Here is a 24348-nt window from a genome sequence, read left to right as displayed (position 1 = left end):
GTACTGGCTGGGCACGTACGGAAGATGGAGACGCGGCTGCCGCCATGGCGCCAAGAACGCGTTGCTCATCCGCGGGCGCGGGCGCCTTGGCTCGCGGCTTGGTGCGGGTCTCATCCAGCCAACTTCCTCGTTCCGCTCCTTCCGCCCGGAGCCCACGACCTCAAAAGCCGCCAGCCTTCAGCCAACGCGGCCGGATCGCCTCGCGCTGCCTCGTCTTTCATTCCGATGCTCGTATCTTCTCTCCCCGTCTCTCTCGCCCTCATTCTCCTGCTCTCCCTCCTCGATCCCATCTCTGCTGCACCCCGTTCCCGGACTCGTACTGCTGGCCAGTCAATACCCCTCATCAGGAGGAATGCCGTTCGTTCTGCTACCGACTGGGGAACATGGGCCAAGAACCACAAGCTTGCTCTTGAGGTCAAGTACGGCGGCTCGTCTTCGAATCGCAAGAGAGCCTCCGGCACCAATCTCCTTGTCAACCAGAACGCCGATTCCAGGTCAGCGCTTCACTGCTCGCGTTCGTCCGCTTGACTCACTCGCCCGTGGTCAGCTACTATGGCACCATAGCTGTCGGCACACCAGCAACGTCCTACAATGTCATCCTCGACACTGGCTCCTCGGACCTTTGGCTAGCCGATTCCAACTGTTTCCTCGGATGCGAGTCAATTGCGACATTTGATACGACCTCCTCATCCACATTCCGAAACCTCTCCACCACGTTCGATATCACCTATGGCTCCGGCAGGGCCGCTGGTTCCCTCGCACAAGACACGATACAGATGGCCGGTTTCTCTGTGTCTGACCAGATCTTCGCCGTCTGTGACGAGGTGTCATCTGGTCTGCTCAACAAACCCGCTTCCGGCCTTATGGGCCTCGCATGGCAGACTATTGCCTCGTCAGGAGCCACCCCGTTCTGGCAACAACTCGCCGCGAATAGTCTATGGGACGAACCCGTCATGGCTTTCCAACTTACTCGGTGAGTCGTATGTAACCTCCCTGCTCTTCGCGCGGCTGACCTCGTACAATAGCTTCTTGAACGATTCTAAAGCCCAGACGCTGGAACCAGGAGGGTCGTTCACTATGGGGTTCACCAACTCCTCCCTTTACACCGGCGAGATCGAGTATCAATCGATCCCCAGCGGCGCGGTCTCGTACTGGATTCTCCCCCTCACCGACATCACAGTCCAGGGCAATACCGTCACGCTCCCCTCCGGATCATCGTCCTACTCAGCCATCGACACTGGTACGACGCTCGTAGGAGGCCCCGAGGATGCCATTGCTGCTATCTTTGCTCAGATCCCTGACGCGGTCGCTGGGACCGGTGACTACGCCGGATACTGGATGTACCCCTGCGACACGGACGTCACCGTGCAGATGTCGTTTGGTGGCCGCTTGTGGGCTATCGATCCCGCGGACTTCCGGCTGGCGCAGCTGAGCCAGAACACATGTTTGGGCGCATTCTTTGCGCTCGATACGGGGAGCAGCGCGCCATCCTGGATCGTTGGAGACACTTTCCTTGTGAGTTCCTCCGGGTGGTAGCACAGGGGCGTTCTGTTCATTCTTTACGCAGAAAAACGTTTACTCCGTATTCCGATACAACCCACCCTCGGTTGGCTTCGCTGAATTGTCGGATACCGCTCTCGCCGCCGTCAGCGACTCTGTGCCTTCCGCAACCATCGGTTCCATCGCGGCGAGTGTCGAAGCCACCACCTCGGCGAAATCGGATAAGGTTCAGAGCAGCGCACCTGTCGCTACTCCTTCCTTTGCGTTAATTGCGAGTTGCTTGCTGATTATGATCCCGCCAATGGCATGGTGATGCCTGCTTGGACCATTATTAAACCCGTTTATCACTCATGTAAAATTACCGAGCACAGTAATCAATAGAAACGAGGACGGCAGCCATGTAATAAGGACAATGCCCCACATCGCCCTACAAAAACCACCCGGAGGTATTGAACGATGCCGCCTTTCACACGTACCAACAGCAGGACATTTATGGCTCGCGATCGGTCGTTTCTCTCCCAGAAACATACCGAAATACACACTACTAATACACGTTTATCGTACGCTATCGCGTTACCTGGTGCCCTCGTACGTCGAGGGTGCCCCAGGTCCAGAAAGCACCATCCGGTCGATTATTTCGTCGTTCTCCGTACGCTTGTAGGTCTCGATCTTCTCCCCGTACGCCGAAATGTCGTAAACGCGGAATCGACGGTCAAATCTGCAAGCATATAGTGAGTACGGCCATCAAACGTCCACGAGCAGAACAATCCACCCAATCTTGCCATATCCTGAGTACGAGCTAATACATGCAGGTCAGTGCCGCCGAATCGATGATGATGGGCGCGACAACTTACCCTCCTCCACCAAAGCAGTTCCATATTCCACGAACGCGCCTACAGTTCTCCGTGACTGCAAGGCGGTGAATACCTCAGGCCATTCAAATGAGGTCAGGCTCACTGTGACAATGTCCGTTCGCGACAACTTTCACCTCTCGAGCATTCCCGCCAGCGTTATGCTCGCTTTCCAGGGCTTGGAGTAGACCCTTCTCGAAAAAGCCCTCGTTCTTCTTGGCAGAACCTTTGTCCTCTAGTCCATGAATGCCAACGTCGAGAGATTTTCCATCCGAATCAAGATCGGCCTTGTTGTAAGCCTCAGGGCTGAGCATTCGATTGAGTGATCAATGCACGTTGAGGCCACTCATCGTGCCGTCGAAAAAGGAGTATAACGTACAGAGGAATATGGAAAAACATCAGGGCATTTGGTTTGGCTAGACGCCTGCCTTGCGGAGGGACCTGACCCGCCGCCTGCGACTCCAAATGTCCCCGAAGTCTTTGCCTCCATCTGGCGTGAATGGTCTTTCAATAGATTTGATCGATGCTGCGAGTATGCATGTGGCCGTCAGTTGCCGCTAAAAGTACAGTTCCTCTGAGATTACCTGACTCCTGCAAAAACCAATCAATTTGATCCTACAGCGGTGTTATCATAAGTTGATAGGGCCGAGGAATTCATTAATGAGCTTACCCGATGAATCCAGTCGTATTCCGTGCCAGTAAACCATCCAAACCAATCGTAAAATCCCTTGGAATATGCTCCAGAATCGAGGAAGTACAAAGTAAGTAAATGCATCATGGACCTGTGCAAGTAGCTTGGGTATGCTTCAGCTCACGACGAAAGAAAATCACTGACGGATCAGCGCTCTTGACTTTCAACACATAGTTGCCCACGCCATGAACATCTTTGGGGCCAGGTTCAACGAGACTGTAGGGTAGCGCTTGCATCTGCTTTATCTGGTATTCTTTCGAACCACCCGTCTCATCGTCGTGATTGCCAAATACTGCAGCCTGAGCGGAGTATGTTGTTCGACCGTCAATCCCAAGATGATCATCGCATAACGTACCCAAGGAATCTTCCTCGCGATTACAGCCTTCGCAAACTTGGCTAGAACACTTCTTGAATCCCAAGACGTACCCTGGCCGTTCAGCTGGTCGCCTGTGAATACGACTAGGTCCGGCTTCTCCGCGTCAAGAACGTGGTCGATGAGAGTTGAGGTCAGGTTGTCTGAATTAGAGCATGGCACGAGGTCCGTGTCTCGACATTTCCCCCGGGCAACTGAGAAGTGCAGATCGGCTACCTGTAGGATCTTGAAGCGGCCGTCATGCGAGAAGTGAAGAGGCAGCGCTTTGGGAACCGCTGACAACACGAGTGAGGGGGAAAGGAGCGATGGATGCAGTGAACGACTCACGCTGCACACCTCGTCGGTACGTGAGGTGAACACTGCTTGTTCTCTCTGCTTGTTCCTCCGTGCTGGCCGGTTCGAGTTTCTCGAAGCCTGGCCATGGTACGTCCTCTCCGTACAGAACATCCAACTCCGTGATCAATCCGGCCTTATCCTCCGCCGTCATCTCACGCATGGTCTTGCCGAGCTTGTACCACAGATAAAGAGGCTTCGCACCAGGGACGCCGTCCTTGATGGAGCGCGAGACCTTGTGCCAGGTATCGTCAATATCCGGAGGAGACTGTTTATCGGGGAGGAGCAGCAGCTGAGAAACAAAGGGTATGTCTAGCCGCCTGGTGCGGCGGTAGTAGACATTCTGCCTGCTCGGTCAGCTGTGGCAAACGAGAGGACGTGCAAATCACTCACGAGGTACCACATTCCTGATTGAGCATTGAGATTGCCTTCTACGCGAACCCATTTTCCTTTGATCGCATCCTTCTCAGGTGAAGTAGGTGGCTGGCACATGTTCCCGGACGCCATCACAGGTGGTACTAGGCATCGTTCAATCGACAACTCGGTCACTACACATGGACGGTCAGTTCCGGGGATCAATTCATTATAGCAACCTACGTACAGCCAGTGTCGTGGGGAAGGAGTGGTGCCCATATGTCGAGCGGCAAGTTGGCCGTATCCACCGATGAGTCCTCCGTGGTAACATTCCACCAATCAACGTCACCCTGTACCGGAGGTGCGGATGATCCATCGTTCGGGAGGGGTACCTGATCCGCTATTTGCGGGGAGACCACTGCCCAAGCCTGCCATCCAAGTCGTTGAACTGCCTCCGGACCCCGGGTGGGTTGGTAGAGGACGAAGAAAAAGGTGAGAAGGCACGAAAAGGCAATGATTGCGCAGGCGGGCGCGAGGATGGCACGAAGGACGGGCAGGAAACGCTGCCGGATGGACCTGGCCATCGTCGACCAATGAGCGGATGTCGGAACGGTGGTGTGGAGGCAGAATACTAGGATATGCTGCTATGCAGTGGACGACTACGGGCTCGAGTGTGCGCAGGAGGACATGAGAGGCGCGGCGTATTAACGAGGAGGGATTTCGCTCGCAGACATGGCGTTCACCGGTACCGTGGCGCGTCTATTATGTAATCGCATTTTCGCCTTTGCCAGCTCTCCTCGAACTTGGCCAAGAAGCAGCATGCACACCATCCCTCGATGCGCCCGCCGCGCGTACGCGACAATGCCCGAGGCGGCGCGTGCGGCCATGTCCGCGTCCTCCCCCACCGCCGTATGGCTCAAGCGCATCCGCCCTCGCTCACAGCCCGATGGAAAGCTCAAGTCTGCGCTGCAATGGGATGTCGACAACGGTTGGGTCGACACAACCACTCCGGAAGGTCTCACTCTCCGAGAGCACAAGCTGTACCAAGACGCGTATGCCAAGGGCGAGACGGTTACGGAGGACGGCAGAGAGCTCAGCGCGGAAGATTGGCTGCAGCAACGCGACGCCCGGCGCCATCGCATCCGGGGCGTCAAGGGTGACCGAGTTGTCGGACAGAAGGTTTATCTGCCGAACATCATCTTCAAGCTCACCCGCAACTTCACACCTCCGGGCCGGCCCTACAACCCCTACGAGGCCACCTTCCGTCTCCCGCACTCGATCACCAAGGCCGACATTCGATCATACCTCCTCTCCGTTTACGGCGTCCAAACGACGTACATCCGCACAGACAACTACTTTGCACCTGTCAAACAAATTCGACATGGACGAACGAAACCGCTGTCCTACCGGTCGTACAAGCGTGCCGTAGTCGGTCTCGTGGAGCCGTTCTACTATCCGGATGCGCTGGAGGACATGAGCGGAGCCGAGCGTGAGGAGCGTCAACAGTGGATCGAGCAGAAGTTCCAGACCGGATTGATGGACGAGATGCGAGCGTACGAGTTGCTGAGGCTGACCAGGCAAGGCAGCAAAAACTGGAAATGGAGAGGCGAGGCAACGGCGAAGCGGGGCAACATCTTGAGGCAGGTGATGGAGGCGAGAAAGCAACGGGAGTCAGCGCTGGCGGCGGTGAAGGAATCTATGCTTCATCAGCGGTCGATTGGTCGTCCGGTCTTGATCGACATCCCAAAGCCCTCCTCCTCCTCAGGCTCAGCCTCGTCCTAGACCTTGACCATGTTATACATTGTTCCTAATATCATTATCCACTCCGGTGCAGCGGATGACAGCTGTCAGCACATCTCCAGGCGTTATGACTGTACGGTCCTCAACCAGGTTCGACGTTCGACGTTCGACCTTGGCCCCTCTCTCAGCATGTTTAAGTCACTTTTCATCGCTACCCTCGTTTACATCGCATATGCGGCGAGCGTGCCATCAGCAAGAGGATCAGGTTGCACACCTTTCCACACTGTATTCACATCCTCCGAGGTCTCCGCCTCAGATTCCGCGCCCTTTGTCGCCATCAGCCCGCAAGGATCTTTCTCTGCCGGTGAGGAAGGCCTGCGGCTCTTCCTCGACCGGCCGACCGGAAAGATATCTACGACAGACGGCATCAATGACAAGGTTGCCGACGGCGCGACCATTAACTCGACGTTCACTCTTCTGTAGGTTTTGCGTAACCCTGAGACACCCATGCAAGGCTGACTCCTGAGAAATAGACATGGCAAAGTGACATTTGAGTTAGCCGCCCCTTCCATACCGGGAGTAGTCACCGCCGTCATTCTCATTGGTATTACCACCTCCACTGTATTTCGTGCTCCAGTTCTGACGAGCATCTCAGCGGACCCAGCTCACGATGAAATCGACATTGAACTTCTGGGAGGCGATGCGTCTAATTTCCAAACAAATATATTCGTGCCCCAACCAGAGGACCACAACGACGAACTCTATGGCGTGTTCTCCAGCGTGCAAAGTGTAGCATCCGATGGCGGGTCCTCGACTATAGAAGAAATGCACAGCTACGCGGTAGACTGGACCGCGGAACAGATAGTCTGGAGCGTTGACGGAAAGGATGTCATGACCATCAACCGAGGTACGTGTCCATCCGTCGTCTTGACCTTGTCGGCGGCTGTACTACCATCCCTTCACAGATGATACGCAAAAGAATGGGGTCCTGCACTTCCCTTCTCATCCGGCGAGAATACAGCTTGGGATTTGGGATGCAAGCAACCCCATAGGCACCTCAGAGTGGGGCAAGGGTCCTATCGCATGGGACGTTGTGCCAGGCCGGATCGCAGCGGTGGTGAAGAGTATCCGTGTCGAATGCTGAGTGTCGAATAATCATACTTAATTCGCTGTGCACATCGCTATCGAACACAGTTGTGTTTGCCGTTTTCGTGTTCAATAACAGCAGTAGAGCTGTGCATCCTATCATATACCCCCTGAACGATCGACCCTCTTCCAGACCATGTAGTTAAGGATCAACCATGCAAGGCAGTTTGAATGCAGAGCAGCACAGGCAGTAGGCGATGTTAGCATGATGTTGCTGTCGCAGCAGGTAAGGAGCAGGCCACGGCCCTCGGCAGCGGATATGTCTGTGTGGACCTGTTGTTGATGCTCGCTGCACCTGCTGCACGCGCGCCCTCAGGTTCTCAACCTATACCTAGGGCCTCTTGCATACTCCGGCCCATTTACTGTGGCTTGACCATCCCTTTGAATATCCACCAGCCCTCCTTTCCGTCTCGCCATGTCTTCACCAAGAACCCCGGGATCGCCGCCCAGTCAGCCATATCAGCAAGGACATGTATCTCGTCGGGACAACCAGTCCGTCTCCTCCTCGTACTCTGCGTCGTCGTCGACGGCTAGAAATGATCGTGGCACGCGTACAAGGGGTAATGTGAGCATAAGTCTATCGTTCGTCCCCCGTTACGCGCCCTTACAAGACCCAGCAACCAGCAGTTGAATCGGCGGTGACGCGTTTACTGGTCTCCATCAAGAGCCTCCTCGAGTACCTCACTCTATGGAGCAATTTAGAGAAGTCGGAATCTGAAGTTAGCGATGTATATGTACGGCTGGGAAACGACTTCAACGCGGCCGTGTCTGCGTTCGGTGTTTATGACATCGACATGAGGTGAGTCTAGCACCTGGCACAAACATGTTCCTTTTCCAATCATCAATGCAGCGAATTGATCACTGTCCCGGATGACCTTCGCACTGTACTTGAAGAGTGTCTTTCTGAGGAAGCGACGCCGAAGAATCTTGACAAATACCTGCCTACTGTCCGGCAAATCATCACTCGTCTCCTCCAGGGGTTGCGCAACAAGCAGTCGCTGTATCGCAAGAATATATCAGAACATCGCCATCGTTCTTCCGCATCGTCGGGACATGACCGCACGGACAGCAGGTCGTCTCGCGCCACTGAACGATCATCTCGCGCCACTGAACGATCATCTCGCGGTGTGGACGGGCCATTCCCCACGCGTAGCCGGACAGCGACCGAAGAGGGTACTATGCGTAGGAGTACGGCATCAACGCGAAGTCGTCGCAAGGACTCGGAAGGAGCTCCCATGCCTTCTAGAGAGGCCGATGACGAACCGTTTGTTGGGGGGTTCGTGAACCCTTCTCCATCGGGCATACCACAGCATCCCCCGCCTCGAAGTGACAGCTACTTCAGTGTGCGTTCTGATCCCCCGGGTGATGGCACACCTCATACCCGGAGCATGTCCAGCGCAAGTAACGGGGCACCGTCTCGAACGCCTACAGCGGACAGCTCGCAACTGCCGCCACCTCCGCCACCTATACAACAAGCCCCTGCTCATGTCAAGCGATACTCATTGGTCGATAAGCCAAGCACTCCGCCGGCCGTTGTAGTCGTGGAGTCGCCCAGCGATGAACCCCCGATTTCAATATCACCTCCTCCAGAGACTCCTTCCGCCGAGGGACCTCAACAAATCCCTGCCATGGCTAGTTCTCTCGCCGCTCTGAAGAAAAGCGACACTTTGGAACGACGGGCGTCAAAACGGTTCTCCATGTACAATATATCGAAGATGACAGGCGGGTCAATACGCAGTCCAGGCCAAGGGAACCGTCGCTCGATGGCTGCTGCATCCAACGCCCTTACTCCCGGGGAGCTCGCTGTACTCACCGAGGCCGATGAGGGTGAGGAGGTTACGCCGAAGAAGGACACATCTCAAAGTCGCTCTCGGGGACATTCACCGGACGCGCCGCCGGTGCCTCCGTTGCCTAAGCCTCCATCGGTCGTCGACCCATCTCCTGCACCAGAGGCAACCGCAGAGCCCTCCCTGTTGCCCAACGGAATGAGCATCACTGGACCCCCGCAGACTTCCGTTGGGCCGTCGACGCTGACTCCTCCGCCATCATCAAGTACATCTTCGCATTTGACTGTCTTCCTCCAAGTAGGTCGAGACGTCAAGAAGGTTACCATGGACCATGGGTGTTCTTTTTCTTCTCTGAGGATGCTTTTCGTCGACAAGTTCGCCTATAGCCCTGGGCAAGGAGATTTTCCGGCTATATACATTCGTGATCCATCGAGCGGTGTACAGTACGAGTTGGAGGATATGGACGAGGTCAAGGATCGGTGTCTGCTCTCGCTCAACATCGAACGTACGTTTTCCCATCGATAACGACCTTCGTTTCTCCATCCTGATCTACCCTCTGATAGCTCTCGACCAGATCAAGCAACATATTGATACACAGATTGCCAGCTTGGCGCAAGACATCAAGGATCTCAAGTCGAGCGTATCAAACAATCGAAGAATGTCCTCTGCACTACCACCCATCGTCGGCCAGGCGTTCGATGCGTCTACTCCGGGACCAACGAGACCAACAGACCGGCAACTGGCACACGTTGCTCGTCGCTTGTCGCGTATAGTCGATGAGGAGTCTGCATCGTCTTCTGCAGCCCCTGTTTCTTCCCAATTCACAGCCGCTCTCGTGCCTCAGATGACAGGCGTCTCCGTCCTTTCCGAGAATGCGACACGTATTGTGTCTGACCTGCGAACGCAGTTCGACGAGGTTCAAAACCTGCGTCGAGATCTGGGCGTTATGCGCCAGGTCTATACCGATTTCATCAAGCAGACCAAAGATTCTCTTGGCCATCTCCGAGCACAAACACAGAACGTGCGCCAGCTCGCATCAGCCAAGGTCGGTGGCGCGCGTGCGTATATCGACTCGGGCAAGGCGAATCTCGATCAGCGTAGCCAGACGGTACTCACGAAGATGGAGGAGCTGCAGGATCTGGTGGAGAGCGTGAAGGACGATGTTCTCAAGAAGAACGTTCGCCCCAAGCCTGGTTTACTGAAGAACATCAAGGAGGACATGGAGGCCGTGGCGACCGAGCTCTCTAGCCTCGAAGAACATATCAAGACCGTCAAGCCAATGTGGAAGAAGACTTGGGAAGAGGAACTACAGAACATCGTCGAGGAACAGCAGTTTTTACATCACCAGGAAGAGTTCATGGGCGACCTGCTCGAGGACCACAAGGCGGTGACGGAGGTGTGGGGCCACGTCGAGAAAGTCCTCTCCGTTCGAGGCAACAGTACCAGCGGGCGAGGAGGAAAGGCGCGAGGTTACCGTCCTCCCCCACCTCCCGAGGAAGGTGGTGGTGGTTTGACCTCCGTCATGATGGAGATACGCAGCGCAGCTGTTGACCCGGAACGGAGGATGAAAGCTATCGCCGCTAACCAGAAGAATCGGGAGAAGGAGCTCTCAAGTCGTTCGGACGAGTTCCAGGAAGAGTTGACCGGCTTCGTGCAGGGGAAGAAGTTGAAGATGACTGGGGGTGCGGAGGAGACGGAACGGTTGAGACAGAAGCGGAACGACATGGCATTGAAGGCTATGTTTACCGGTGGCGGGACTCCGACGCTTGGCAGTAGCGCGCCTCCGTCACCTGCGAAAGAGGACGAGGTCAATCCGGAGGAGGCCTCATGAAGAGCATCATGCAGATACGCCCCTGGCTCAGGCATGAGTTACATAGCACCCACTATCTCTTCTAATGTGTACCATAGCGATGCCGCGGCAAGACACGTGGTCAGCTGACCTGGTCGCGTCTGCACGTAAACGAGCGTGCCATATTTCTCTTTCTATACACAATACACATCACTACAGCAAGTCGAGAGCATGAGCTTCTCCTCGCGTTCATCCTCCCCGTCCATGGCAGAGGACTCGTCGCCTCCATCGTCGCCTTCACTCGGTCCGGTGGACTCGTCGCCTCCCGAGTCGCCATCTATCCAACCGACCTATGTCCTCAATTCGCCGCCTCACAGCCCGATCATCGACCCATTCTCTGGTGCGGCGAAGGCCACACGTCGTCCACCGCAATATGAAAGGAGATACCCTCCTTCCGCCAGCACCTCGCCGTCATACGGGCTCTCGCCACCGGCCCTGCGATCTTCTCTTAAGCGCGTCTTCGGCACAGAGGGCGACACGGATGCAGAAGCTCGCGGCTCTCCAGTGAAACTGCAGCGGCAGCGGATGCGGACTGACAGCACCTCGTCTTTGGAGCCCCGTGTTTCTTGGGACCAAGCCATCACGCAAGCTGTGGACGATGGCAAATTGGTGACTATTCTCGACCTCTCGTACGTTATGCTTCACACTCGGATGGCAATGCATGCTGAACGGCGGGCGGAAGGCATCATGCACTAACATTTATTCCGGCGTCGATTGAGGATCTTGGCAAAATGGTCGTGCTTACTAGACAACAAGGCGATAATGTGTCCCTACGCTGGGTCGAAACACAACAGAGGCAACTAGGTCGCAGCGTTACAATGCCCGCATTCCCTGGCTCATCCGCTAGCAATACCATCAGGACCGGTTCTGACCGTAGTCTCTTTCGTCGATCACCCCCAGGGCCCGATCAGCAACAAATTCGGCTTTTCCTTCCACATAACAGCATCACCATGTTACCAAAAGAGCTGTTCGAACTGAGAAATCTTACTGTCTTGTCTCTGCGTATGCTATTGTGGCCTCTGTTTCATCGAAATGCACTCATTTTTTGTTTTGTAGATCATAACTCATTGATCAAGCTACCACCGGAGATCGCCAAGCTCGTGAACCTACGGGATCTGAATATTTCCTACAATAAATTGGAGTACCTTCCGTCAGAGCTACTGGGAATGCAATTGGCATTGCTAAACGTCGTGTCAAACCCATTCCGTCCACAACTGCAGGATCCGGCCCCGTGTCTCGTAGCATTCCCCAGTCTCACTGAGTTATGCCTCAGAGCGCTCTTGACACCTTCGTTGCAAACCTCTGGGGGCACGATGCTGTCGGACACATTCCAATTACCATTGCCTGAAGGTCGCTACCCCCAGTCCCTGGTCGAAATTCTTTCAGCCTGCGCCCCCGGATCCGTGTCCCGACCCGCCCCCGCGTTCTTGGACAAGCAGCCACCGACGGTCAGTACGGACGTGACAGGGATAGGCGTATGTCCTTCACCCAGACATCGTCAACAGACGTCAGTTTTTGCTCACCCTGCGGAGCAAAAGCTAATCTGGACTCGGGACGTCGCAGGGATCAGCCTTCCGGAGGAAGTTCCGCTGCTATGGAGGGGTTGCATGCCCGGTTGCTTAGACTTTCTGGATGGCGTAGAATCAGGTGCGGGCATGGTGGACGTGGATATGGGTGAGAAGCCAGACGTAGTGCCAGTGACACCTGAGCGCATGCGACGGGTGCAGTTCAGAAGTCAGGATTACGACTTCAGCGACAGCGGAGACGATACGTGAAGCATCGCCAGGATATGCGGCTTCAAATAATTTCCCACTTGAGCGCCTCTTCAGCCACACAATCGCGCATTGACTTGTATCATAACAATTATCAGTATAGCTACGATCCGGAAATAATCAGAAGTACGGGGGGCCATTGACACAATACACAGTATATAACGCAATGCAAAGGGTTGAATTATGGCGACCAGAGCGCGGTACCCGTCTCTGCTGGACGTAGTTCATAGTAGTCTCGGTCAACGATACTCCGTCCGGATGAGCCTTCGGGATAAGGCGAAGGTGCTGAAAACAGAACCTTAATGAACGTTTTAGACCTTTCCTTCAATATACGCCGTCGCTGTGTGAACTTGGAAGGCCTGCCACTACAAGAATGGATTTGCTGCCCGCTACGTTTCGATGAGGAGTGGTGCGGCCCTTTTGCCTGTGGGCCAGGAACTGTGGGGTGCCCATGAGAGTGATCCAACTCTGGTGGCGACACGCAGATAATGGCGGTCCCATCTTCATCGACATCGGTACAGACGAAGGATAAGTCAACCAATCCATGAGGCGTATCGAGACGGCGCGAGGAGAGGTCGGGAGTTGGGGAGGAATATCGAACGTCTGACAGCTTTCCGTCGGATGAGTCATGGCGAGGTGGGGAGGACGTGAGGCAAGATGACCAGCTTGAAAGGGGGTGATTGACGTGGGTCCGCCAGGAAGAAGCACTGAGGGTCCAACTGTGACTATCCCGAGCATGAAGTACTGATCTCGGACTCACGAGGTTGGTTGGCTCTCTTCACCTTGCGGGAGCGGCGGAAGCGGCTTATCACGAGCGGAAGCGGGAATCTCAATATGGCGAGCAGGGAGGACAATGTAGGACATCCTCATGGTATTGAGACCTGGTAGAACGTATACAAAGCTCGTCCGGCCGACGTGTTCTTGGGGCGAAAATAGTGCGCTTCCAAGTAACCGAGCTAGACGTGATTGTGTCGCAGAGCCTGGGCAGTTGATCTCGGGGCAGTCGCTCGTCGCGGGAGTACAAAAGGGCGGGAAATGTCATTCTTGAACTGGTACTGCACCGAGTTTATATACCAGCCCCAACAATAAAAGACGGCCCGCGATCGAGGGGACCAGAATGGAGGAGAGGCCACTGCCGAGGAGTCCGCGAACAAAAGAGACAAAAAGCACAGCGCGCGTATCCCCCCCCCTTCGAGTCTCCCACTTTACATCAAGCTTGTCGGAATTGTTATGAAACGATTGAAGCTGAAGTCCTCGTTAGATATGGAATCGAACAGAGGACAGGGCGGCGCATGACTAAGAGGAGTGCACCGAGCCGCCGCACTCTTCCGCGCGCAGGCGTGTGGCGGTGCCAGCTCAACCGAACTCAAGTGTCTCATCTGTGCAGCGGGAGACTGCCAGACCACTCCGCGATGCTTTTGACGCCGGCGTATTCGCTCGTCACAAACTTACCTATAACATGGTCTACTACACAAGCGCGAGTTATGCGAACCGATTATCCCTTCAGCGAAATTGGGCATGAAGACATCGGGCAGTATGTCATCCGCACTTACCTCCAGTACTTATGGCTACCAGAGGTACGCGACCGCAACCTAATGTCATTCATCGTTCACTCATGACAGCGAAGTCTCTTATGCCGCTGAGGTCGATAATCCCTTCCTTGCTACGCGTCGTTCCAGAGATACCATCGACGTCGTATCATCAGCCCCACCCCCTCCACGAATTGCTGGAGCCACTGCTAATGAGCACACGAGACGCCGCCCTCAAGTATCAGCAGGAGCTGCCGCAGATACTGGCAGAAGGAGGCGGCGCGGGTGAAGTGGAGGAAACCATGATGTGGTACGTCTTCGCGTACGAGAAAATGGGAGATAGCAGCAAGACGAGAGAACCCGGCGTGACAGACCCGGCCTCATGCAAGGATTGGCTTGAGCGCCTGGAGCGACGCGAGTAAGTAACTATATCTGCACAAGGTACACGCTCAACGGACGGCAGGGTTCAGTTGCAGATTCTCCTGTACATGCTGAAACTGTCACTTCCTGGGCCTTTCCCAACCATTACGAAGGCGCAAGCGTCCACCGAGACGCGTATGAAGAAGCGCAAGCAGACAAATGAAGTTTTCGAACAGAATGAGATAGCCTCGTTACTGGAAGGTAGATTGGAGTCTTTCATGGACAAGCTATCCGTTTGGCAGCTTGTTGCTTCAATGACAAGTGAGAAGAACCACGTACCCGAGTCAGCCGGACAGGATCGTCCAAGGGACTGGCAGCAAATGTTCGCGGAAGACGTGGTAGACCCTTTGTATGTTAGCGCATCTTTCCTATTGTCTTCAGCGTTGATGATGGGTACCCAGATTCGGGCGCCACCTCCCACACCTTTGCGCCCTTCTGCGAAGCAAAGTGTATTCGCACTCGCCTTTCGTGGATGACGAACCAGACAGTATTATTGACGACGGTGACTCTCCTTCGGCCGCTAACAGTGGGCAGACACCGCTAGATGAACAGCAACACTGGACCTCGTCGAGGCAGACGTCCCCTAACCCCACCAAGCGCGATGCACCTCCCCGCAACGACAGACTACCGCTGAGGTCTTCTCGGTTGAGCGGCGCTTCGTCGACCACGCGATCACGGTCCCTTTCTGTCACCCTCGCGCAAGATCGTGCTGCCAGCACGGGTCCGCCTGAAAAGAAACGGGCGTTTAGTCGTGAAGTCAGCATGACTCGGGTTTTCAAGGACAAGGATAAGAGATCTGCTTCTCGACATGCAGATAAGGCCGTTACCGAGCCTCGATCATCTACCGGAGCCCGTAAAGAGCAATTCGCCGGGACGACCCTCGTGGCGACGACCCCTGTGAAGAAGCACAAGTCCCGCTGACTCGGTTTCGGGTTGGCGTGTGGAGAATAACGTTGTTCTTTCAACAATATATACAAGTTCACGACAAATACAGTTTTGTAAAAAACTCTCATGACGGTTAGACGAACGCAAGATGGTCACTCAAATGCGGTCGGACTAGCATCCCTTGTCTTGATCACGCTGGTCGCCCCGCGTCTTGCCATAGGTGGCGAACAGTTCGTTTTCATCCATCCACGACCTCGTCCATTCGATCACACGAGTGGCAGCGGTTATCCTGAAACAGTACTTCGGAATGCATCGTCGTGACAGAATTCAAGTGCGTACTTTTTGGGATTGAAATTCACCACCTGCAAGCCATCCATGCTGGTTGCTCGGGACAACGCGACATATGCTTTTACGCTTCAGTCTTCGTCACGGTAGATGTACCCGCAAGATTCACCTTGTCCAGGGGCAAAAGTACGGCCCAGGTCGACTTTCACTCTACTCAATGTCTGTCCTTGTGATTTGTGTATGGTCAAGGCCCAAGAGAGTATGAGTGGAACCTGAATGAAATATCATGAGAGAAAAAGTCACATCACACTTGACTGCCTCTCATACTTGCACCCTTCGCGCCTCAATGTTCCCATAATGACCTACGCACTGAAATTCGACTGCAACAGCAAGCATCTTGACGCCGTTCTCGAAAAGAACCAAAGGCCATCGTTGGGACCTTCCAAATTCGTGCCTCTCAGGTTCCAATTCGTCAGACAGCGGTTCGGCTACCGGCTCGGGGGTACCGTTCCTGCCTTCCGACGAAGGTTTGATATCGGGGTATATGATGACGCTGGTAGGGTCCAGCCTTTGAATAAAGAGCTGGCTAGCTCTCTCCATGCCTCGTTCACGTGCCTCTGAAACGGTGACGAAATCTAATATACTTCCACGGGTTCCATTGACCAGGACACCCTGCAAAACGTTCTTTATGACTAGGGATTAGTGGCAATGGGACTTCCGTACCATCACGAGAGCAGCGTACCCGCACTAACATGACTTGGGCACCGATCTGGGAGATTACTTAGCCCAGGATGCTATTGAAATACAAAACTTGTCCACACCTTGCAGGTCAGTTTGTGCGGAACTAGTAGATCATTGAACCGTTGCTTAGCCCATGGCACCGTGACGAGTGCACCCTGGTGATCATGGCCACGGAAGTCACGACTGATGTATATCTGCGTTTCCCCAATCAGTTGGGCCAATTTGGCTAAGTTGAGGCGGTCGACTTCTTTATTGGTAGGGAACCTGCAGACAAGTGGTATCTGATTCGCTTTGCTTGATGAAGGAGAATATCGTACAGCGTAGTAGGTCCCAAATCTTCATCTCGCCAGGGCGGCAGGGCCAACCCATTCATGCGATCCACCGCTTGTTCACTGACGTTGCCAACACGGAGCTGGTTAAGGATGGTAATGAATCCTGACGGGATGAGTACTCTGATGCAGGAACTATGCCCATAGCTTACCAGGATCCTTCTGACGGAAGACTTGTTTCAGCAAGAAAGGCCTACCAACGCAATGACACCAACTCGCTGCTTCAAACGCATATTTCGGGGGTATGGGGAGACCACGATTGTTCTTGTCAGGAACCGGCGGCAGCTGAAAGAAGTCGCCTGTCACAATCAACTGAAGAAGAGATGAGCCAACTTCTATGCCCTCATATGATCTACTAGCCTGAACTCCACCGAAAGGTTTCTGGTAGCGTGGGAGGTTGGGATATAGGACTTGCCACGCAACGTATTCCTGCAGTTTGTGTGAACATGGCACAAATACCAATTGTATATCAAGCTCTCACCAATCGATCGAACATCTCGGCATCGAGCATGCTGACTGGGACAGTCAGCGATTGATGAGCTTGCGCTGAAGCAAGCTTACTTTCGTCGATGATCAATGCTCGGGTTCTTTGCCATCGTTCGACACTGTTCTTGTTCCTCTTGACCTTATTGACGAGATCGTCAAGACGTCCCTTCCCAACGCCAATTCCTGCGAAGGAATATATGGTCGCACCGCCGATGGAAACGCTCGCGATGCCTGTTGTGGCTGTTACAGCGACGTCCCCGAGTTTCTTGTTCTCGGGTTTGGTGTCCTCGCGAAAAAAATCAATTATTGCACGGAGAAGAACAGATTTCCCTGTCCCTGAGGAGATGTCAGTCGTCTACGTAGCTCGGAAGGGAACTGATAGAACCAGCGGATCCAGTTACGAAGATGCTCTCGCCGTTCTTGACACGTTCCAAAACTTGTCGCTGTTCGGATGACAGCGAGATGGACGCTTCGGGTGCGCTCGACGGTACTACCGATGGAGAACAATTGCCTATCTGTGACCACAATCACCTTAGGCCGTGTATCATGACTCACGATCAGAGGACCATGGTGCACCTGATTGGGTGGTGTGAAAGTGCATTTCCGAAGGAACTTGTTTAGCGCCACTCACGCAACAGTCGGAATGGATCATACTCGCGTTCCGACGGAGTTGTTTTCCCATGCGAGAGTTGATCGAGGTCCATTGCATTAACAAGGTCATCGAAAGCTTGGCATTCCTGCAAGAGTCACGTCACTTGGCTTCACAAATATTGTCATCTCTGCCCACTAACTGATGCAGTCTCATACTCCGGGCTTCGCGACGACTGCCGAAGCTTTTGAACATGGGACCAGTCTCCATCGAGAGAATTCATTAACCTATGTCATGAGCGAAGGTTAATAGCTCCTGACATCTAACTTTCCAACACGACGTACCCTTGAAGTGTTAGACCCCTCAAGTGTTGCGATAGAAGAAGAGCTTGGGTGAATGTTCAAGGCAGCAGCGTTGCGCCGCGCGCGGTTAGCACGACCTCCGCAACCAAAGGTGTCGCGTGTACAGCACGTTGGTCCTTGTCGCCGTATACTTATGTAATGTACTGGGAAAAGGCCGCGCTTGCTGCGCGGCCGATCCCTCGCTTGACCAGGAAGTTAGTAACAAATGAAAAAGGTTAAGTCACGGCCAGCGCACCCTGGTAACTTACAACAGCCACAACAGTGAACATTGGAAAATACGTCACATGATCAGGAGCCGTCAAGCTGGGCTACAGCACGATGCCCGTTTGCTTCTTTGGAATGCGTAGTGATATAGTCCACAAACTAAGATGCATTGATAATACAAGCTGTCACTCCATCAAGGCATCTGAATGGCATGTATCCTCCCCGTTCCTAGATTCAAAGGCATTCGCGAGGAACCCGGAAGGGCCTGAGGGATGGTCATCAGATCGGACGACGACGATACCGAGCCAATCTTACTCAATCATTGGCCATGGCAGCTCTCCTTCTATCAGCATACCCATGATCCTGATCCTTTCACCCGCGCTGAGCTGATTGGATGATGACCACAACGCATATATGTTGGCAGGGGAGGCCTACCTCACGGCTTCAAGACGGTCCGCACTCGCGACAAGCCTGTGGAGGTGAGGCATCGGAATAAACGGCTACGGCTTGTAATGCAGCAAACCGTGATGGCGATATGGGAGCGTGCTACTGGCATGGGAGTGTTCCGAAGAGGCACATATAGCAAGTCACGTTTTGGGAAGCCTGAAGTATGGCACTCGCTGGCGGCGATAGCGATTGTAATGGTAACAGTTCAACGCCGGCAAGCCCGAGCGTGGGTTTGAAGGCTCGATGGTGATTGGAACAGAGAGAAGAGAGGTATTCTCGAAGGTGTGAGGCAGCGCCCCGCAGTGTCTACGAGCTTACGGGCGGGATTCAGTACGGCCAAAGTTGGGATAACGATCACGGCAGTCGAAGTAACATGCTGATGCATAGTTCCGTACACGGCGGCTGCTTCGTCGGCCGACACGACCTTCTAGGCAGCGGGCAAGGTGGTGAAGACACCGGATGCCTGTGCAGCGTGAGATCCCAGGTTTGAGGCCGCGATCATGGCGGTCGCAGTGGCGCCTGCAGTCATCATGATCGGAGAGCAAAGGTACGAGGGAGAATGGACTGCGAAGATAGCAGGAGATATCGCAGTTCCGCGTGATTGACTCGACGATCGCGCGTCGTTTGAGTGGAGCGTTGGTGTGATCACGATATCGCAGTGGTGCCTCGACCGTGCCGAGACGATTCCTCCATGTGCAGTGCAGGAAGGTATGGGCAGCAAATGGATTTGGAACGACGACGGCCTTCGTTGGGCCGGGATCTGATCAGAACACGGGCGGTGAGGGACGACAGGATCTCCGAAAATGGCACCCGCTGGGGAAGGAAACGAGGTTCATGGCGGTGGCCACCTAAAAATCGCGCCGGTGTGAAGATGGAAGAAGATGAAGGACAACCCCGCACGGATAACGAACGCAGCATGTTCGGTGATCGGGGGCGGGCGACGATGGCGTTGATCCGGATGCACGCGAGAGTTGCGCAAGACGGCCCAATGGCGATTGACGGTTCCCCCGCCCGGACGTATGTACATCCCGGCCTCTCGCCGGAAGAGGCGCGGGGGTCGACGGCAGGGATCTTCGCATGGCTATCAAGTTGAGAGATGACCGGCATCTCAGATCAATCAGACGAGACGCTGGCGGGGTATGGATTTCTGATAAGCTCACGATCAAGAGGGACGGAACGTTCCACGCAAGTTGCACGGGCGAGTCGGTGTGCCGGGCGCCCACATGCACAGCGTGGGTCGGATGCGCGCGATCAGTCCCATCCAGACCCCGACGCTGGTTATCAAACCCAATCACCGGCGTCAATGAATTTCGCGGGGCCAGAAATCCGTCGGAGCCCGAATGCGCCTCCACCGCGTCCGGCGACACCAATCCCCGCCGCCAGTCGAGCACGCCGAGCACCATCGGCGGTGGCGGCGACGAGCACGACCAGCACACGTCGTCTCTCCCGGTCCAACGAGAACAGACGGCGTCGGTGTGCGCAGTGCCTTGCACTGGCGGAAGGCTGGGAACAGGGATGCTACACAGGTAAGCAGCCCGTGCGCATGCTTCCCTTCTTCGCCATACATTCCGAACTGATTACTCGTCAGAGTACACGGATACAGCTCTGCTCCGGATCCCCCTTATACCTGGCTTCCGCAAGCCATCCCTCCGCTGCCCATGCCAGGTCGCCTTCTCCTCACGACCCCGAGCACTACCGAGTACTGACATGGGTTTCCCCACAGCATCAGGCGCCCCGCCCTACCCTTATCGCGACATGCCACCCGCAAACGGCGCCCCGACGCCCCCCGAGCTCCGTCGCAGCGACTCCTCAGACAGCCAGAGGTCCGTCGCGATTGTTTTGCGCGTCTTGAACACCCGTCTGATCGCTCTCAAGGCCTTACGATGACCGCCAACCACGTGACGTCGTAGAACGGATTCCGTCTGCACCTCCGGTGGCCACTCTGTCTGCCTCGCCCGCGCCGTCCGTCTCGTCTATAGACTCGTCGGCTCCCCAGACACGTTCTCCGGCTGCTCAGCCACACCCGCTCCCGTACTCGCACACCCCGCAGTACCCGCAGGACGATCGGAGCAATTGGCGTCCCTACGATGCTCGTGGACACTACGGCGCATCGCCGTCGTACGCCTACCCCGCGCCGCCGCATCAATTTCATCCTTCCATCCAGTATCCTCATCCGGGACATTATCCGCCGCCTGGTGCGCGCCATTACGCGGTCCATCATCAGGGACCGCCAACGTACGGATCTGGCCAGGGCTACACGCATCATCCACCGCAAGACATCGTCCACACCGACGATGCCGCCACGAAACTGAGCGACCGGGTACGAAGGAGGTGCTTCAACTGCTGCACCACCGATACCTCGACCTGGCGTCGCTCGAGCCTTAACCCTGGCAAAGTGGTCAGTGCAAACCTGTTCTCGGTCCTTGCCCCGCCTCACGCTGCTATGTGTTAGTTATGCAACAAGTGCGGGCTATTTGAGCGGACGCACTCCCGTCCCCGTCCAGATCAATTTCCACACAAGCGAGGTCCACTTGCTTCGTCTGCTGTCAAGGCAAACAAAAGCCCCCCGCCCCCACCTCCTCAGCTGCCGTCCATCTCGAATTATGGCCTGCCACCGAACGCATCCTCGACGGCTACCCGCCCACTCTCACCCAACCTGCCGTCATTGCCACCAATCACCGACCAAAAGTCGGCTCAGAGTCTGGCGGAGCAACGCGATCTCCCAGCTATCAAGACTTGGCTCAACTCGCCCGGCGCTATCGAGAGTGCATCGAAGCTCGATGCGGCTGATGGACATGGCCGAGAAAGCCCGCGGGATGGAAACAAGTCCCCCGCCACTACTCGTTCTCCTCAGCATTCAAAGCCGACGTCGACCTCTAAAAAGTCCGTCATGGGAAACCGCCAGTCACCTCCACGACCTTCGGAGCAAGCCGTCACTGCTTGAAATGAGATGTTGACCTCTTATTTATTCGAGCCAGCGGCTCGTGGAGGTTGACCGTGCCCACCTGCTGCTGCTGTCCCGCACGTGTCCCTCGCTTCTCACCGCTCGATTTGCCCTCTGTTCTTGTTGGTGCGGGAGGGACGACCTGGCGCAGGCTGTCCCGGTTCACGTACTCCGCCCGCTGTCTGTCCTGCTTCGAACTACCCCTGCGCGCATCTTCGTTGTACATACATGAGTTTCTGTCCCTTCTTCGGCATCGCAGCTATCTCCTGATGTATCCTGGCTCCTTGCTGAAGCATTTCTCTCACCAGTACCGAAACTGCATCAATGTATCTGATTACGCATCACAACGCAGTCACTCGCTGCGCTCTGCGCGACTGCTTTAGAGCCCGTCATCTCAGCGCCTGAATATTGGGTTTGTGGGCTGCGCCCCCTTTACTCCGATATCTTTGTGATGCCGTCACGATTGATGTGATGGCGTACATTCCCATGTTGTCTAATAATACGGTGCTTCTGTGAGAGTACAGTGCCAATTAATGCCCAATCCTAGGCCCTTCCCGCTTGAGCGCGTGCGGATACAGCTTATTGCCTTCCTTCGCCACCGACAGAGAAGACGGGCCCATCGAATCGTTCCATCAATATCGCGCTGCTGATGAGCCCTGGGGCAGTTCCATTGTCATGAAGATGAACCATTGAGGACAGATGTAGCTGGCATATGTGGGCATTGAATCAGATTATAATATCAATCACAACGCAGTGTCACGCCGCCATACGTTCGGCGAGGGTTGCTTGCTCCCTGAGTACTGAGTACTAACACTTTGCGATGCCACTTGCCATGGTGTGATTCTGCAGCGGCTAGCTACTGGACACTATCACCTCGCCAGTCGTTAACCCGTGGTTGTACGGTCGCCGCGATCATAGTATACTACACTTCTTGATGAAAACAAGCCGCCTCATGTTCGTCGTGGCGCACTTCTGACCGACAACATGCCCCACAAAGCAATCAGTATCACCATCACCCACATGTAAGGAGTTCAATTCCATACGGAGAACATCAAACCTATGGCAGTAAGTATCACATATGTGGCTCTGTGGTAGGTACTACGATGTGAAAAATTTACACAGTCTCAACACATTACCCGATCTGAGCATACCATACGACCGGTTTTTTACCTACTTACACTCGAGGTAGTTACCAGGTAAAGAGTCGTGTGATATCGATACCAACTACGGAGGGAGCTCTCCTTCTTGCAGTAAGATACGTAATATGAAGGCTTTAAGTCTCCGGGCTGCATGTATATTTCATACGGATACAACCGCTCTTGCGCCATGAAGAAATATCTCTCACTGAGACTCTCAGTGACCGACGCGCAGGAAAAAGAAGCAACATCACGCGCGCGTAAATAGGTTTACGTAAACCCCCACGCAGAAACTTGCCGTGACCAGCCGCGGGTCATTCGCGACGATATGGACATGGCCTCGCCAATTATCGCCAGCCAAAAGGATTGTCTCAGTGACGACTACGACTCGACTCAAGACTTGATTGGGGAACCCTTTGCTGTCTTGGAATCCGATCCTGGCAAGTGGCTCGGGTCCTAGCGGCCTTTTACGACGTCCTGACTTGCGTAAGGTGTCTTCACGACCTTGGTTCGTGCCCTGGGCATACCGAAGGTAGAGGTTGTAGAACTCTACGATATCGAGCCCTGGGCGACAGGTGTGGAGCTCCTATGCACGGATAATGCGAGGCTTGACTGCGCTCGTAGACCACCTTGGATCTCCCATCGGCCTCATATTCTGCTTCCTATATCAGAAGGATAAACATCGACCTCGCGAGTTCAGGGATTCCGCTGGAGAGCGGCTATGGTTTGCGAACCAACTGTGCGAAGATGCATGTGCTTCTCAAGCACTGTTGAACATCGTGTTCAACACGGATGTGGAAATTGGGGGCACCTTGGCAGCATTCAAGGCCGATACAATGGAGATGTCTCCGGTCGTAAGTACATACTCCCAGTTGGGTAAGACTGTCCGCTGCAACATACGCAGATGCGTGGATTGGCTATATCAAATTCGCTTCCTATACGCGCTGCGCACAATGCCTTGGCGCGGTACGTCTGATCTCAGCTATGCCTTACAAGCACTAATTTACCTCAGGAAGTCCAGCAGATATTCGAGGATCCATCAATGCCATAGCCGTATCCACCGTTGAAGCGGAAATGCACGCGAAATCGCCAAGGACGCATAGGAAGGCTACACACACTGTTGCCCATGACAAGACCTCACCCACTACCCGACAACGACAAAGGTCAGACATCCAGAGCGCCGATGATCTAGAAGAGACATACCACTTCATTGGATATATCCCGGCGCACGGGAAGGTATGGGAACTCGATGGACTGAAACCAGGGCCTCTTGAGGTGGGGGAAATGAACTACGGTGGAAGTGGTGCAGAAGGATGGATGGACGTTGTTCGGCCAGCATTGAGGCTGAAAATGAAAAAGTACGGCGGTGCAGAAGAAGGAGCAAATATCAAGTTCAACTTGTTAGCGCTTGTGAATGAGCAGTATTGCAACGCTAGCGACGAGTTGGAACTAGCAAAAAGGAAACGATCACAGCTTGAGCGCCGTCTCGATGCAAAATATCCGCAAGGATGGCAAGGGCAGGTGCGGAGTCCATTGTCGCTCTCGTGACTCTCGATCTAACGAATTGTTCGAGATAGGTTCGCGTTGAGGCTTCC

At 54.6% G+C, this 24348-nt stretch overlaps 10 protein-coding genes across 10 annotated transcripts; 8 read left to right on the top strand and 2 right to left on the bottom strand.

The window, feature by feature from the left end:
- Positions 1–98: 98 nt before the first annotated feature.
- PUNSTDRAFT_101191 (acid protease) lies at positions 99–1926 on the top strand. The gene is made up of 4 exons (XM_007382608.1): positions 99–494; positions 548–973; positions 1026–1515; positions 1568–1926. The coding sequence occupies exons 1-4, from the start codon at positions 226–228 to the stop codon at positions 1811–1813; spliced, it is 1431 nt and encodes a 476-aa protein (XP_007382670.1). The 5' UTR covers positions 99–225; the 3' UTR covers positions 1814–1926.
- Positions 1927–2073: 147 nt separating this feature from the next.
- Positions 2074–4686, bottom strand: PUNSTDRAFT_43808 (Metallo-dependent phosphatase; the record flags this gene model as incomplete). Its single annotated transcript, XM_007382607.1, has 10 exons — positions 2074–2218; positions 2355–2409; positions 2458–2650; positions 2731–2877; positions 3022–3133; positions 3187–3341; positions 3398–3690; positions 3743–4040; positions 4142–4296; positions 4350–4686. The coding sequence occupies 10 exons, from the start codon at positions 4684–4686 to the stop codon at positions 2074–2076; spliced, it is 1890 nt and encodes a 629-aa protein (XP_007382669.1).
- Positions 4687–4892: 206 nt separating this feature from the next.
- PUNSTDRAFT_119909 (mitochondrial ribosomal protein L23) lies at positions 4893–5954 on the top strand. The gene has a single exon (XM_007382606.1). It carries the CDS (start codon positions 4922–4924, stop codon positions 5882–5884), a length of 963 nt encoding a protein of 320 aa, XP_007382668.1. The 5' UTR covers positions 4893–4921; the 3' UTR covers positions 5885–5954.
- Positions 5955–6031: 77 nt separating this feature from the next.
- On the top strand, positions 6032–6986 carry PUNSTDRAFT_65893 (glycoside hydrolase family 16 protein; the record flags this gene model as incomplete). Its single annotated transcript, XM_007382605.1, has 4 exons — positions 6032–6321; positions 6376–6446; positions 6498–6749; positions 6808–6986. The coding sequence occupies 4 exons, from the start codon at positions 6032–6034 to the stop codon at positions 6984–6986; spliced, it is 792 nt and encodes a 263-aa protein (XP_007382667.1).
- Positions 6987–7328: 342 nt separating this feature from the next.
- Positions 7329–10653, top strand: PUNSTDRAFT_85732 (AIP3-domain-containing protein). Its single transcript, XM_007382604.1, has 4 exons — positions 7329–7553; positions 7606–7787; positions 7839–9280; positions 9339–10653. The coding sequence occupies exons 1-4, from the start codon at positions 7404–7406 to the stop codon at positions 10604–10606; spliced, it is 3042 nt and encodes a 1013-aa protein (XP_007382666.1). The 5' UTR covers positions 7329–7403; the 3' UTR covers positions 10607–10653.
- A 175-nt stretch (positions 10654–10828) lies between these two features.
- On the top strand, positions 10829–12465 carry PUNSTDRAFT_142973 (uncharacterized protein; the record flags this gene model as incomplete). The annotated part of the gene is made up of 4 exons (XM_007382603.1): positions 10829–11253; positions 11307–11626; positions 11681–12072; positions 12130–12465. 4 exons carry the CDS (start codon positions 10829–10831, stop codon positions 12397–12399), a joined length of 1407 nt encoding a protein of 468 aa, XP_007382665.1. The 3' UTR covers positions 12400–12465.
- A 708-nt stretch (positions 12466–13173) lies between these two features.
- PUNSTDRAFT_51672 (uncharacterized protein) lies at positions 13174–13675 on the bottom strand. Its single transcript, XM_007382602.1, has one exon. It carries the CDS (start codon positions 13436–13438, stop codon positions 13226–13228), a length of 213 nt encoding a protein of 70 aa, XP_007382664.1. The 5' UTR covers positions 13439–13675; the 3' UTR covers positions 13174–13225.
- Positions 13676–13808: 133 nt separating this feature from the next.
- Positions 13809–15266, top strand: PUNSTDRAFT_133189 (uncharacterized protein; the record flags this gene model as incomplete). Its single annotated transcript, XM_007382601.1, has 4 exons — positions 13809–13973; positions 14024–14343; positions 14389–14694; positions 14747–15266. The coding sequence occupies 4 exons, from the start codon at positions 13809–13811 to the stop codon at positions 15264–15266; spliced, it is 1311 nt and encodes a 436-aa protein (XP_007382663.1).
- Positions 15267–20082: 4816 nt separating this feature from the next.
- Positions 20083–21949, top strand: PUNSTDRAFT_51669 (uncharacterized protein). The gene is made up of 5 exons (XM_007382600.1): positions 20083–20199; positions 20262–20338; positions 20397–20496; positions 20549–21071; positions 21126–21949. The coding sequence occupies exons 1-5, from the start codon at positions 20189–20191 to the stop codon at positions 21615–21617; spliced, it is 1203 nt and encodes a 400-aa protein (XP_007382662.1). The 5' UTR covers positions 20083–20188; the 3' UTR covers positions 21618–21949.
- Positions 21950–23243: 1294 nt separating this feature from the next.
- On the top strand, positions 23244–24301 carry PUNSTDRAFT_65930 (cysteine proteinase; the record flags this gene model as incomplete). Its single annotated transcript, XM_007382599.1, has 4 exons — positions 23244–23328; positions 23378–23607; positions 23658–23723; positions 23888–24301. Coding segments are annotated over 4 exons (795 nt in total), but the record flags the coding sequence as incomplete, so codon positions are not given.
- Positions 24302–24348: the final 47 nt, after the last annotated feature.

The sequence above is a fragment of the Punctularia strigosozonata genome, assembly GCF_000264995.1.
Source record: "Punctularia strigosozonata HHB-11173 SS5 unplaced genomic scaffold PUNSTscaffold_5, whole genome shotgun sequence".
Classification (NCBI taxonomy): Eukaryota; Fungi; Basidiomycota; class Agaricomycetes; order Corticiales; family Punctulariaceae; genus Punctularia; species Punctularia strigosozonata.
This window is presented reverse-complemented; position numbering and strand designations above follow the sequence as displayed.

What these genes read in the sequence shown, in the direction of transcription:
- PUNSTDRAFT_119909 (XM_007382606.1), top strand. Translation starts at nt 4,922, where the DNA reads ATGCACACCATCCCTCGATGCGCCCGCCGCGCGTACGCGACAATGCCC.
- PUNSTDRAFT_101191 (XM_007382608.1), top strand. Translation starts at nt 226, where the DNA reads ATGCTCGTATCTTCTCTCCCCGTCTCTCTCGCCCTCATTCTCCTGCTC. An exon ending in ATGGCTTTCCAACTTACTCG is followed by an intron (nt 974 to 1,025) that starts GTGAGTCGTATG and finishes CTCGTACAATAG; the next exon opens with CTTCTTGAACGATTCTAAAG. An exon ending in TCGTTGGAGACACTTTCCTT is followed by an intron (nt 1,516 to 1,567) that starts GTGAGTTCCTCC and finishes TTCTTTACGCAG; the next exon opens with AAAAACGTTTACTCCGTATT.
- PUNSTDRAFT_51669 (XM_007382600.1), top strand. An exon ending in CCCTCCGCTGCCCATGCCAG is followed by an intron (nt 20,339 to 20,396) that starts GTCGCCTTCTCC and finishes GTTTCCCCACAG; the next exon opens with CATCAGGCGCCCCGCCCTAC. An exon ending in GCCTTAACCCTGGCAAAGTG is followed by an intron (nt 21,072 to 21,125) that starts GTCAGTGCAAAC and finishes GCTATGTGTTAG; the next exon opens with TTATGCAACAAGTGCGGGCT.
- PUNSTDRAFT_51672 (XM_007382602.1), bottom strand. Translation starts at nt 13,438, where the DNA reads ATGACATTTCCCGCCCTTTTGTACTCCCGCGACGAGCGACTGCCCCGA.
- PUNSTDRAFT_85732 (XM_007382604.1), top strand. Translation starts at nt 7,404, where the DNA reads ATGTCTTCACCAAGAACCCCGGGATCGCCGCCCAGTCAGCCATATCAG. An exon ending in GCACGCGTACAAGGGGTAAT is followed by an intron (nt 7,554 to 7,605) that starts GTGAGCATAAGT and finishes TACAAGACCCAG; the next exon opens with CAACCAGCAGTTGAATCGGC. An exon ending in GCTCTCGCTCAACATCGAAC is followed by an intron (nt 9,281 to 9,338) that starts GTACGTTTTCCC and finishes ACCCTCTGATAG; the next exon opens with CTCTCGACCAGATCAAGCAA.